Source organism: Brachyhypopomus gauderio, chromosome 6, assembly GCF_052324685.1.
Source record: "Brachyhypopomus gauderio isolate BG-103 chromosome 6, BGAUD_0.2, whole genome shotgun sequence".
NCBI lineage: Eukaryota > Metazoa > Chordata > Actinopteri > Gymnotiformes > Hypopomidae > Brachyhypopomus > Brachyhypopomus gauderio.
Window position 1 is genome coordinate 32481688 of NC_135216.1, and position 13874 is coordinate 32495561.

Consider the following 13874-nt stretch of genomic DNA (forward strand, 5'->3'; position numbering starts at 1 on the left):
GATACTCTTCCAATTCATACTCTGTTTTTAGGGCCCGATAGCATTCAAGTTTGTTTTGAGTCCGAATTTCTTTTTCCCAATGTTCCAGATAATCCCTTTGACTGCGTTTGATGATGTGGTTAATGTTTGGTTTTGAGGTTAAAGCAGTGCTGGAACGAGGCTGTTGTCTGTTACTATCTGTTAGAGAGTTAATAAGCCTCAGGACCAGCTGACTGAGGGGGCTCTTCTCGGGGTTCAGTTCTTGGGTCTGTAACGTCTTAAAATGTAGCGTATCACTGGGACTCGTTTTCAGATGCATCCAGAAATTTAGAGCTCGTTTTTGGATATTGATGAACAATGGGAATCGGCCTAATTCTGCCCTGCATGCATTGGTTGGTGTTTATAGTGTTAATAGCTGTCTCTATTATAATATATAATATTATATTATATATAATATAATATCTCTGTCTCTATAATAGCTGTTTATAGTGTTAATAGCTGTCTGTTGGTGTTAATAGCTGTCTCTCTCTCTAATAGCTGTCTCTCTCTCCAATAGCTGTCTCTCTCACTCTCTAATAGCAGTCTCTCTCTCTCTAATAGCTGTCTCCCTCTAATAGCTGTCTCTCTCTCTAATAGCTGTCTCTCTCTCTCTAATAGCTGTTTCTCTCTGTAATAGCTGTCTCTCTCTCTAATAGCTGTCTCTCTCTCTAATAGCTGTCTCACTCTCTAATAGCTCTCTCTCTCTCTCTCTCTCTCTCTCTAATGGCTGTTTCTCTCTGTAATAGCTGTTTCTCTATGTAATAGCTGTCTCTCTCTCTCTAATAGCTGTCTCACTCTCTAATAGCTGTCTCTCTCTCTCTAATAGCTGTCTCACTCTCTAATAGCTGTCTCACTCTCTAATAGCTGTTTCTCTCTGTAATAGCTGTCTCTCTCTCTAATAGCTGTCTCACTCTCTAATAGCTGTCTCTCTCTCTCTCTAATAGCTGTCTCACTCTCTAATAGCTGTCTCTCTCTCTAATAGCTGTCTCTCTCCCTCTCTAATAGCTGTCTCTCTCTAATAGCTGTCTCTCTCACTCTCTAATAGCTGTCTCTTTCCCTCTAATAGCTGTTTCTCTCACTCTATAATAGCTGTCTCTCTCTCTAATAGCTGTCTCTCTCTCTAATAGCTGTCTCTCTCACTCTCTAATAGCTGTCTCTCTCTCTCTAATAGCTCTCTCTCTCTCTAATAGCTGTCTCCCTCTCTAATAGCTGTCTCTCTCTCTCTAATAGCTGTTTCTCTCTGTAATAGCTGTCTCTCTCTCTAATAGCTGTCTCTCTCTCTCTCTAATAGCTGTCTCACTCTCTAATAGCTGTTTCTCTCTGTAATAGCTGTTTCTCTCTGTAATAGCTGTCTCTCTCTCTAATAGCTGTCTCACTCTCTAATAGCTGTCTCTCTCTCTCTAATAGCTGTCTCACTCTCTAATAGCTGTCTCACTTTGTAATAGCTGTCTCTCTCTCTAATAGCTGTCTCACTCTAATAGCTGTCTCACTCTCTCTAATAGCTGTCTCACTCTAATAGCTGTCTCTCTCTCTCTAATAGCTGTCTCACTCTCTAATAGCTGTCTCTCTCACTCTCTAATAGCTGTCTCTCTCACTCTCTAATAGCTGTCTCTCTCTCTAATAGCTGTCTCTCTCACTCTCTAATAGCTGTCTCTCCTCTTTTTGCTAGGTGAGTTCTCCTTTGACTCAGCTGTCTCTCCAACACTCTCCTCCTGACACTGCAGCCCTGCCCACAGGGCCCTCTGCTGGTGGGCCCCTCCCCCCGGGGGGCGTGGCCCCTGTGGATAAAGACCTGATGCTGCGGGAGAAGGACCAGCACATTGCCACGCTCACACGCATGCTGCAGGAGAAGCAGCAGCAGGTAGAGGCGCTCCGCTCCCAGCTGCTGGACCAGCGGGCCACGGGCGGGGCCTGCAAGCCCCTCCCTCCAGTCGCCATCAAGGAGGAGCCAGAGGACATTCCCATGGAGGAGGAGCCAGAGCAGTGGGGCGCAGTGGAGGAACACGTGCTGCTGCAGAACCAGTTCAACCTGCACAGACAGACACAGAACCAGTTCAACCTGCACAGACCAACGCAGCAGCACAGGAGGAAGAAAACACACAACAGACTGCAGAACCCCAGGCTCTCCACACAGTCAGAGACCTGCTCCCAGCAGACCTCCTCCCAGCAGACCTGCTTCAAGCAGACCTCCTCCCAGCAGACCTCCTCCCAGCAGACCTCCTCCCAGCAGACCTGCTTCAAGCAGACCTCCTCCCAGCAGACCTCCTCCCAGCAGACCCCCTCCCAGCAGACCTCCTCCCAGCAGGTCTGCTTCACCACACAACGCCATGGGCTGTTAAGAACACAGGGAGCACTTTGGGGAGGGCATTATGATTGTTGAGCGCGGATGACAAAGGGCGACATGGAGCTTCAGCTCTGCACACTCAGTGGCCCAAAGCACTTCAGCAGAGCAGCACTGTGGCACTGCAGTACTGGGCAGGACAGCTGCAGGTTGGAGATAAGAACCACGGATACACTGTAGAAATAAGCAGGCGCCTGGATGAATATAGTGCAATACCATTGGGAGCTCTCTGGTTGAATAAAGGGATATGGATATGAATAGAATATATAGGGGGATGTGGTTATCATAATTATTCATATTGAGTATGAATGGGTGTAAATTTCAATTGATTTTTTTCTTTATTTTTCCTCTTCTTTCTTCATGCAGGTGTCTCAGGTGGTTATCAACCAGCAGCCAGGAAGACCCCCCTCATTCCGATTGGATGTCCTTAAATCAAACTCCTCCCGAACTCTAGTAATGGACAGCAATGGCAACCAGTTCCTGCTAACGCTGACCAATCACAATGCAGAGAACCAAGCCAATGACAACTCATCTAGCAACATAGCCAGTCCAATCACACTTCAGGTACCATGCAGGGTCTGTCCTATGCCCTAAATGAATAAATGTCATGTTTTATCCACTAACATCACTGCTAACATCATTTTCAGAGAACGGAATCAACACCCACCAAGCTATCCAGTGAGTCAGCACCTCAGATGCCTAACAGAGATGTCCAATCAAAACCACTGACGATCTGTAAGCAACCAATCAAAAAGGTGAGAGGTTGCTGTTGTTGTAATCAAAGGAGTGACCTATCAGTAGTGAGGTTAGATTAGTGCTCTATCATCACTGTCCAGATCCAGGGTGTGTGTGAAGAAAGCAGCACTGGCCGTGCTGTAGTAGGTACACAGCTCTTTAGACTACTGCTAACTGATCTAGGGAGGATCCCAGGTTAATGAAGGGGCTGCGAAGGTTAGCCTAAGCTTCTGCAGCACAAATCAGTATGTAAATTATGCTGCATTAAATATAATTGATAGGCAATTTACTATAGTAGTTGGGCTTATGATTTCTCTAATTGAAATGAAATGCTAATGTGCCTCATAGTTGCAGGTATAGCTAAAAGAAGCTTGACTGAATTGGCCTATTAAAACAGTAGAGGGTAATGGAGTCAGCACACCAGCTTTTGATGTATTAGCTTAGAGCTATTAGTATAGCATGCTCATTAGCATGGCTAATTGAGATGGATTTCTTTTACCTCCACAGGCACTAAAACCTGAGAAACATGTCTCCCCAAGTCACACGAAAGCTCGATATGCACTGTGCAATGTACAGCCGTTTTTAACCAAGGTAGACCCTGCCTCTAATCTTCTGATTAAGTCCTCGTCAAACCAAAGAGTAAGTGTTAAGTGGTAATTGTGATATTTGTTCTATGTGCTGGTTCTATGTGCTATATGAGTCAGGTAAATACTTCATTGTTTAATACTCTAGATGTCCTGGATTTATTATGTTTAGATTAAAATAATTAAAATAATAAGAAATAAATACACATAATATAATAATTCAAGGTACTGTTTGAGGAGGCTGTATCAGAATATCTTCTGACCACTAGATGACTTAGCCACATGACTCAATAAGATAATGAAACTGTCATGTTAAAATAAGCTTTGGTTGGCTGATACGGGAGAGCTCACTACACATAATGCCAAATCAAATGTGCCTAAATATGGCTGCGGCCCTGGGCTCTGTGAGACAGGACAGCATGGCCATGTCTGTCTTCCATATTGCTAGCAGTTAGCAGACTAGCTCAGTCCCTCGGCTGACTCAGACCTCGTTTGGATAGAGACGGTGATTTCCAGGAGTGAGAACACAGTGTACCTTCCTTGTTTCTCAACATGCCCTCACTTGATATCTGTCTACCCTTGGCTGTCTGCTCCATCCATCAGGAGGAGACGTGTGGCCGCACAGGCCAGCATGCTGTCCACTCACCTTCCTCCTCTAATCTGAGGTCCACTCTAACTTCACGTCGAAAGGTACAAATTCCCTACACGTCCCTTTCTGTCTTGATATACATGGAACTCAACTGTAGCCTCGTGTCACTGAACGTGCGTGTTTGGCGTGTGTGTTTGCAGAGGAATGGACGCACTCGGCGTGTCGATAACCTGTTTGACATCCTCGTTCAGAATGGTGGTGAGTTTGAAACAGAGAGGACCTGTTTTAATTTGTCCTCCACAAAGTTGTTTATTCCTCAGTGGCATCTCTATCCTCTCTGCAGAAATCTCGGAAAATTTCCGACCGTCTCCTGATCCTGCTCTGTCCTGCCTGTGTCCAAACAGCCCTCCTCTTTCACCAAGCTGCTCTTCTCCTCTTCAGCTCTCACCGGCCTCTCCTCCCATCACAGACACCCCTCAGGAACCTTTCGTGCATGGATCTTCTGCTCAGGTGGAACTTAGTAACTGCAGAGCTGGAAGTGGCCGCCTGGAGGACTTCCTTGAAAGCACCACTGGAAAACCTCTTTTAGGGGTGGAGCCTGGTGGTCATGTGACTCTCATTGACGAACTCCACAGCCAGTTGCTGAGTACACCGAGTATTCTGGACCACCCGTCCTCACCAATGGACACGTATGACCTTGGGCTGCCGTCCAGTCGCACAGGGCTGGAGCTGGCAGAATCCGCCCTCGACAGCATGGATTGGCTGGACCTTGGTATGGGGGGAACAGGGGGGGAGGGGCCGGGTCTTGTGGCCCTCAGTGGACATCCTTCCACCAGTGTGTTTTCTACAGACTTTCTGGACAGTTCAGATCTTCATCTGCACTGGGACTCCTGCTTATAGCCAAATGAAACTCGCACACTGAACTAAACACACACACAGACAGTTAATTAGACAAACACAGACAGTTAATCACAGACACACACAGGTAATCACAACCAAGATTTGCTGTTGTAGTCAATGCCTTTGTGGTGCCGTAATGCCCAACAGCCGTGTTTCCTGCTGTACTGAATCTTCTGACCTCGTACCTGACGTAACCCTACACAACTCTACACATCAATCCAACAGCATCACCACACTCAGTCAGCAAAACACTGAAGAATTGAAAATCTGTTTTCACATTATGTTTTCTCTGATCGTTCAGGAGGTATTGGCCAGCTGAAAATACAAAAGAGATGCAGTCTCCATCATTGGCTTGACATTTGAGGTTTCTAAGACCTAAATTACATGGTGAGATCCCTGCCTGCTCAGTGTGAACAGGGATCATTACAACTACAGCTTTGAAGGAAGCTGTAGTTATAACTGTGGTCATTTTGAAGAACGTTGTAGTTATAACTGTGGTCATTTTGACAGAAGCTGTACTTACACCAACACACACAGCTTCTGTTAAGAAAGAACCACTGAAACACTAGTGAATCAGAAGCACCAGGTGTGTTCTTGTGCTGGTCATATGTGCTGTCCTTCTGGAGTGAGGACGCATCTCCTGTGTGTTCCACAGGGACACCCACGTGCTCATGGAAGGTGTGTTAGACCCCTCGTGGTGTGAGCGGCTTCATGCTGGAGTAGCAAAGACTCTGTGTGGACATGTGACAGTCAGCAGGGCCAGTAACCGAGATACAGCTGAGAGTCTATTTATAACCACTGGCTTTTTTAGAGTGAGAAATACACTGGCTGAATTTACAACAGGTACATGTGCATGATCATTAAGCATGCGCGCGCACACACACACACACACACACACATTTCATTTCATTTTCCTGTTTCAGTGTATATTAACTTTGTTGTTGCTAAATATACAACTTATTGTGTAACTCAGGACCGTGGTGTGTGTGTGTGTGTGTGTGTGTGTGTGTGTGTGTGTGTGTGTGTGTGTGTGTGTGTGTGTGTGTGTGTGTGTTTATAAGAGTAAGCACACACAGGAAGTTGTTCTGTACTGGTTCTTCTTAGAATGGCCATGCTTGTGCGGACTGGACTTTAGTTCATAGAATGGGTTCTGAGAACCAGCAGTCAAGCCAAGCACCCCCATGTCACGGGCTGGACGTCCCTCAGCCTCCCTGTCCCTGGCTGTAACAGCAAATCACAGCCTCCCTGTCCCTGGCTGTAACAGCGAATCACAGCCTCCCTGTCCCTGGCTGTAACAGCGAATCACAGCCTCCCTGTCCCTGGCTGTAACAGCGAATCACAGCCTCCCTGTCCCTGGCTGTTAAACAGTGTTACAGTTTCGCTGTCACTGGCTAGCTGGACGTGCTAAAGGGCCTTAAGAGGTGCCCAGAGTTTTTTGAATTTGGGCATTTATAATGATTGTTTGTTTTTTTTTTTTCCCTTGACGTAAATGAAAAATAAAAATTTGGGGAAGATGGAGTTTTTCTGCAGTGATTATTAAAGAAAGGAGCACATTGTTACCAGTGTAATGATGTCATGATCAGCAGAACCGTAAGACCTGAAGCAATGACTCACATTGTGTAATTTAAAGATGTTTTCAAGCGACCCAGTTTGTCTTGCTCTGAGAATAACTCTGATCTTTGAGACTTCCAGGAGGACGTCGTAAACCTTCTCTCTTTGTCTCTGACTGACACAGATCTGTGTGTAGTGCAGGAAAACCTGATCCATTTAACAGTGTACAACATATTAGCTACCACAGTTAAATAAAAAAAAACAAATTAGACATGTTTGTATTCCCCAGAGTAGCAATGTCAGGGCCAAATGACAGGTGCACAGCTAGGGCACAGGTACACAGCTAGGGCACAGGTACACAGCTAAGGCACAGGTGCACAGCTAGGGCACAGGTGCACAGCTAGGGCACAGGTACACAGCTAGGGCACAGGTGCACAGCTAGGGCACAGGTGCACAGCTAGGGCACAGGTAGGAGAGACCCACCTGTAGTACTGTACTGGGGTTTAGGAGAGACCCACCTGTAGTACTGTACTGGGGTTTAGGAGAGACCCACCTGTAGTACTGTACTGGGGTTAAGGAGAGACCTACCTGTAGTACTGTACTGGGGTTAAGGAGAGACCCACCTGTAGTACTGTACTGGGGTTAAGGAGAGACCCACCTGTAGTACTGTACTGGGGTTTAGGAGAGACCCACCTGTAGTACTGTCCTGGGGTTTAGGAGAGACCCACCTGTAGTACTGTACTGGGGTTTAGGAGAGACCCACCTGTAGTACTGTACTGGGGTTTAGGAGAGACCCACCTGTAGTACTGTACTGGGGTTTAGGAGAGACCCACCTGTAGTACTGGACTGGGGTTTAGGAGAGACCCACCTGTAGTACTGGACTGGGGTTTAGGAGAGACCCACCTGTAGTACTGGACTGGGGTTTAGGAGAGACCCACCTGTAGTACTGTACTGGGGTTTAGAAGAGACCCACCTGTAGTACTGTACTAGGGTTTAGGAGAGACCCACCTGTAGTACTGTACTGGGGTTTAGGAGAGACCCACCTGTAGTACTGTACTGGGGTTTAGGAGAGACCCACCTGTAGTACTGGACTGGGGTTTAGGAGAGACCCACCTGTAGTACTGTACTGGGGTTTAGGAGAGACCCACCTGTAGTACTGGACTGGGGTTTAGGAGAGACCCACCTGTAGTACTGTACTGTCTTAAGTGCCCTGGTTTAAGCAGAATTACAGCTCCAGATTTCCACAATATGAACAAGAAAAGCAAGATAACTAAATATTTATAAGTGTAACAAAAAAAACAGCAAAAAACATTAACATCTTTAACATTTACTAAGACACATAACGGGAACAGTGACACAAGACCGTACCCGCATCTCTGCAACAACACTGCAGCTCGTCTCTAGGGAGCAGGATCTCCTGGCGCTCAGTAATGGCAGTGATGGTGATGATGATGAAGAGTGGCTGGGCGCAGGTGCAGTTACTGGCTGTGATCCCTGTGCTAGCACAGCACCCTCGGCCTCACGATACGTGTCCTGGATAAATCTGCCCTCGTGAGCCTTCGGGCGAGGGGCTGTGCACAGCTGTACAGTCGTGGCTCTCGCTGAACTCTGACCTGCGTCTGGAGGAGTGGAGTGTGACCTCTGAGCTGATGGACAGTGTGGACTTGTACAGGCAGGTATGATCCCCTCACTAACCAGTGGCCATGGGTCATGGAGCTGCGGTATTGACCCTGGAAACACAACCTGCTTCGGCAGTACCAGTAAAACGAGAGACGCAAAAGCAACATGCTTCATTTTCAACAGTGAAAAAGCAATACACTATTTACGGGGCTTAAGGTTATGGTTAGGACTGGACGGAGAAAATTCCTTTTGCTTATTACATAAATAGGCACATATGTATAATACACTGAAGATTTGTATAAAGTTCACGTATGTTTGTGTGTTTGTGTGTACATGCATACGGTATATTTTCCTGCAAAACAAGGCTGAGATGTGTGTGACGTGCATGAGTGTGTACATGTATACGTGTGTGTGTGTGTGTGTGTGTGTGTGTGTGTGTGTGTGTGTGTGTGTGAAGGAGAGAAAGGGAGAAAGGGAGAGAGAGAGATGTGTTCTGTTGATAGCAGCACTTATGCTATGTATCCATCAGCTTTTGCCACTCAAACCAATCAAGTGATGAGACCCTGGTGTTAGATGTGTGTGTGTGTGTGTGGGTGTGTGTGTGGGTGGGTGTGTGTGTATGTGTGTGTGTGTGTGTGTGTGTGTGTGTGTGTGTGTATGTGTGTGGTTTGTTTTACCTCCCCATGGTGGTTTACCACCCGCCTCGTGGTGGCTGGGGGCAGCTGAGTGGGGTACTAAAGGGGTAATTGTGGTTAGACCTGTGGTCTGTTTCATAGCTAGCGCTGACATCACAAGCTCCCATTCGCTGTTGGTCTGTTTGAGGTGTGTGTTAGTGATGGTGAGGGGGAGTCGATCAGTTTACTGAGACGGATACATCCATCAGCTGTAATGGCTTGCCAAGTGAGCCCCTCCACACACACACACACACACACACACACACACACACTTCATGCCTGAATTCATTAATCGATCTGCAAACGTAAGGGGGATTTAGTAGTCCTGTGTTATTTCCCAGTGTGGACATCACTGCTGATTTATTTGGCAGGAGAAAGCTTCTAGGAGCTCGAGAGCTTAGCAGCTACTGGATTTGGTTTATTCCCCTTCAATGTGGCCAAGCTGCACTACCTGCTACAGTTCCACATGTGTCCAGCAGATGGTGCCATCCTCAGTGCTGTGGTGCCTGGTTCCAGAGTCTCAGGAGGGCTGTGTTAGCCCAGAGATGATGGATGGCTCAGTTGTGCTGCTTCGCCCACTCGCCGATCTGTTGAGGTTTGCTGGAGTGAGATGAGGTGTGTGACTGAAAGGTGAAAGTTCTAGAACTGTCAGGAGTAAATGAAGGCGCTGGACCACAGAGAACACGTCTGTTTCACGTCGACCTTCTCTCTCACGCTCAGCCATTCAGGGACTAGTGCTGTGGTTATTACGGACATGCAATGGAGAGAGAGAAGCAGCTGCAATTGGCCCTGTAATATGTGTGTGTGTGTGTGTGTGTGTGTGTGTGTGTGTGTGTGTGTGTGTGAGACAACATGAGAAACACAAACGTGTTCCTCATGTGTAATGGTTGTGATTGTGTGAGTGTGTGCAGGTGTGTGTGTACAGGTGTGTGTGTGTGTGTGTGTGTGTATGTGCAGGTGTGTGTGTGTGTGTGTGTATGTGCAGGTGTGTGTGCAGGTGTGTGTGTGTGTGTGCAGGTGTGTGTGTGTGTACAGGTGTGTGTGTGTGTGTACAGGTGAGTGTGTGTGTGTGTGTGTGTGTGTGTGTGTGTGTGCAGGTGTGTGTACAGGTGAGTGTGTGTGTATGTGCAGGTGTGTGTACAGGTGTGTGTGTGTGTGTGTACAGGTGAGTGTGTGTGTGTGTGTGTGTGTGTGTATGTGCAGGTGTGTGTACAGGTGTGTGTGTGTGTGTGTACAGGTGAGTGTGTGTGTGTGTGTATGTGCAGGTGTGTGTACAGGTGTGTGTGTGTGTGTGTGCAGGTGTGTGTGTGTGTACAGGTGTGTGTGTGTGTATGTGCAGGTGTGTGTACAGGTGTGTGTGTGTGTGTACAGGTGAGTGTACAGGTGTATGACTGATGGTCCTTACTGTGAAGCTGTTAAACATTCCACTGCATCAGCATTTTCTTCCCTCTGCACAATCAATCTCAATGATAGTGTGAGAGTGTGTGTGTGTGTGTGTGTGTGTGTGTGAGAGAGAGAGAGAGTGTGAAGGGATTGTGATTCTGAGTGAATGCATTTGCTTATATATGTACAAAGTGAGAGGGTGTGTGTGTGTGTGTGTGTGTGTGTGTGTGTTGATCTGTAATGGCATACACATTCTCCTCTCCCACCAGCCATTCTGCAGAGTGACATCTCTAGCTCCTCTCTCATCAACTCTCTCCATCTCCTCGTGCTTCATCCGTCTCAGTATTTCTCCCTTCCTCTATCTCTCCCACCCTCTTCTCTTCCTTCCTCCATCTCTCCCACCCTCTTCTCTCTCCCACGTTCCTTCTCCTTTATGTCCTGTCTCAGCCCCTTTTCTCTTCATCTGCTAATGCATTGAACGCTCTTCAGTTCTTAATTGTAAAAATGTATTTTTTTAAAGTGTGACACTATATTGTAATTATGGCATGAAAGTGATCAGTACCTTCTGTTAGTACTAAAACTATCAAGAATAAACATGAATGGTGGGAAGTGTAGGCAGTAAGTGAACAGCATCACTAGGGGCTAGATCACATTTTACCAGGAATGCTGGGAACTGTAGGCAGTGAGTAATCTGCATGAGTAGTGAGGGGACTGAGATTGCCTTTTGTTATGACAACAACTGCAATCTTCCCAGCATGCTGTGGTGCACAAGCCAGGGAAGAGCAAACCCATAATGCATCTGGAACAGGTCCCTCAGTCCACTGGCCTTCCCAGAGGCAGAAAACTGGATGGTTCTGTATTTGCAACATTATTCAACCATGTTGTTTCATGTTCTTATTTATTGATCTTTTTTGTTTGTTTTGTATTTGATTTTTCTGTTTAGTTACCTTTGTTTTTTTACTTTTGACACTGCTTTTCCAATGTTTGTCAAGGGAAGATTAGTGGCGCTATGACTCCCATGATGCACGGCGATTTTTATGGTCAGAGGGGAGTGGATCCATGAGCTCCACTAATCCATTTGTGGGGGTTTTAGAGCCCATCTGGTCCAGCAGCTGCTCACCTCAGACTATCAGACTCTGCTTTTGGATCCTGCCTCTCCTTCCTGTGCCAGTGCTGCAGTGTTTGGAATAGTCTCTCATTATTTTGGATCGCTCCTCTCTTGACACATGGACATTTTTAGCCATTTCAGTGAAACTGTCGCTCCTGCAGTTTGGGCTGTGAACTGACGATCTTCTTTCACGTCTTTAAATGTTTACGTAACTTTAGAAACTCCCCACCGTTGCCCCTCATATTGTCTTAATAGGAAAAACACTTTGAGTGTGAACATTTTAGACAGTTCAAACTACAAATGCAGTTAACAAAAGAATTTTTTTTAGAAAAGATTCTAATTGCTATAATCATCTTTCCTTCTTGTTGAAGACATACATGGATGAAAATGAACTTCTTGACCTTATGAAAGAAAGGACGTTGAAGGGGTTAGTCATTTCTTGCTCACTCATAATAGTATCAATGTCTGTGTTTTGAATGCTTCATGGCTTCAGGAACTGATGGACCATCAAGTAGCCTGCATGAAAACAAATACACACTCATAATTATTTTGTTTTGACCACTTTCAAACTCTGACTTTTATCCAAACGATGTCTTTTGTCCAGTGTCAACATTGTTTTTTCCACCGTCTGATAACTGCCAATACTTGTGTGATTGTTCATCTGCATGTGTGCCTAAGTACATGCACGTGTGTGTCATAGTCTCGTACTAGTCCTCAGTCTATGGGACTGTGACTGGCTGTTCTGGGGTCAGCCAGACCCAGCCTGTAATTACTAGTTACTGCTGCTGTCTGGCCAGATTCCCATAAGACCCCTACGGTTTATGACTCCACGGAAGTCAATGGAAAAGCATCAGACACCCTTAGTCTTTTTCCACCAATGAGGATCCGTTCACAAACATAATTTTTAACTGGTCTGCATGTTTCCAGAACCAGAAGTTTGTTCCTACAGTAGCTGGATCCAAAGAGTAGTGTTCAGAGCAAACCGGGACAGAGTGGTTCTTCAGAGCAAACCGGGACAGAGCGGTTCCTTAGAGCAAACCGGGACAGAGCGGTTCCTCAGAGCAAACCGGGACAGAGTGGTTCCGCAGAGCAAACCGGGACAGAGTGGTTCTTCAGAGCAAACCGGGACAGAGCGGTTCCTTAGAGCAAACCGGGACAGAGCGGTTCCTCAGAGCAAACCGGGACAGAGTGGTTCCGCAGAGCAAACCGGGACAGAGTGGTTCTTCAGAGCAAACCGGGACAGAGTGGTTCTTCAGAGCAAACCGGGACAGAGCGGTTCTTCAGAGCAAACCGGGACATGTTACATGGATGGGGTGATTTGCCAGTGCATTATATTTGTGCTCAGTGATGCGCTGAGTAGCAACCCAGCAAACCAGATGATTGGGGCACTGAGATCAACTACAGCAGTGCTGGAATCTGACCCTGCATCTCTGTCCAAATCGGCCACTCAGCCTACATGCAGTCAATTGTAACGTTCCTGAGGAACAAGTCGGTAAACAGGACAACAATTGTGGGAGATGGTTTAATAAGTTTCACACAAAACACTAAACCTAAGACAACTGAAACAAAAATAACACATACACAATACCCAAGATAACTAAACTGAAACAAACATGATGCTAACAAGTACACCAGTGAAAGAGACAAACACAAACCGGAAACCACAATCAGAGATACTTCGGTAAACAAACACAATAGCATGGCAAACAAACACGAATACAACAATAACAGACAATCAAGAACATAAAATGCAGGGTTTAAATACACGGGTAAAACAAGAAACCAAACCAGACACAGGCGACACTAATGAGGGGCAGAGTTACAAATGAGGAGGCGTGATGATTCACATTACAACACTGAGCACATGGATAATGAAAATAAATGATTAAAGTTAATTAAAACCAGGAAGCTAAACCAAAACAAAACTGGGAACCGCAACGCCAAAGATCGATTGCGACATCAGTATATTACCATGACTATTTAATTTTGCTATTTATTACAACCGTTGTTCATTATCTAATTCATTGATGTTACTACCTACAATAGTTGAAGCTTTGGATAAACACACACAACACTAATAGCAATACAAATACCTGAAGTTACTCAAAACACTTGTTAATCTAAAAACTTGTTAATGCTGTTTATTCCTGTTGTGCACTGTTACACAGCCTCCACTGACCACACATCCTTTGATCCAATAAAAATTAGTGCAAATATGGGCCGGTTCTCTTAAGTGTGAACCAAAACAGAACCCGTCCCATGTTAGTGGAAAATGGCTACCAGTGCCCCCATACCCACCAGGTCACCCACCCCTTGACCGTACACCCACCAGCCCTCAAGCCCATAAGCAATAATCACACGTCACTCTGGG

At 46.1% G+C, this 13874-nt stretch overlaps 1 protein-coding gene across 12 annotated transcripts in view; it reads left to right on the forward strand.

Annotated features, from left to right (window-relative positions):
* The window catches only part of LOC143517708 (myocardin-related transcription factor A-like), a 50882-nt gene extending 44202 nt beyond the window's left edge, over positions 1–6680 (forward strand). For 10 of the 12 annotated variants that reach the window (XM_077010457.1, XM_077010456.1, XM_077010458.1 and 7 more), the window contains 7 exons: positions 1688–2323; positions 2726–2923; positions 3007–3114; positions 3602–3733; positions 4282–4368; positions 4468–4525; positions 4611–6680. In XM_077010457.1, coding sequence (XP_076866572.1) covers positions 1688–2323; positions 2726–2923; positions 3007–3114; positions 3602–3733; positions 4282–4368; positions 4468–4525; positions 4611–5167 — 1776 coding nt within the window. In that variant the 3' untranslated portion in view covers positions 5168–6680. The remainder of the gene's footprint in view (positions 1–1687; positions 2324–2725; positions 2924–3006; positions 3115–3601; positions 3734–4281; positions 4369–4467; positions 4526–4610) is intronic. The other 2 variants (XM_077010459.1, XM_077010462.1) reach the window with 2 other exon arrangements.
* Positions 6681–13874: the final 7194 nt, after the last annotated feature.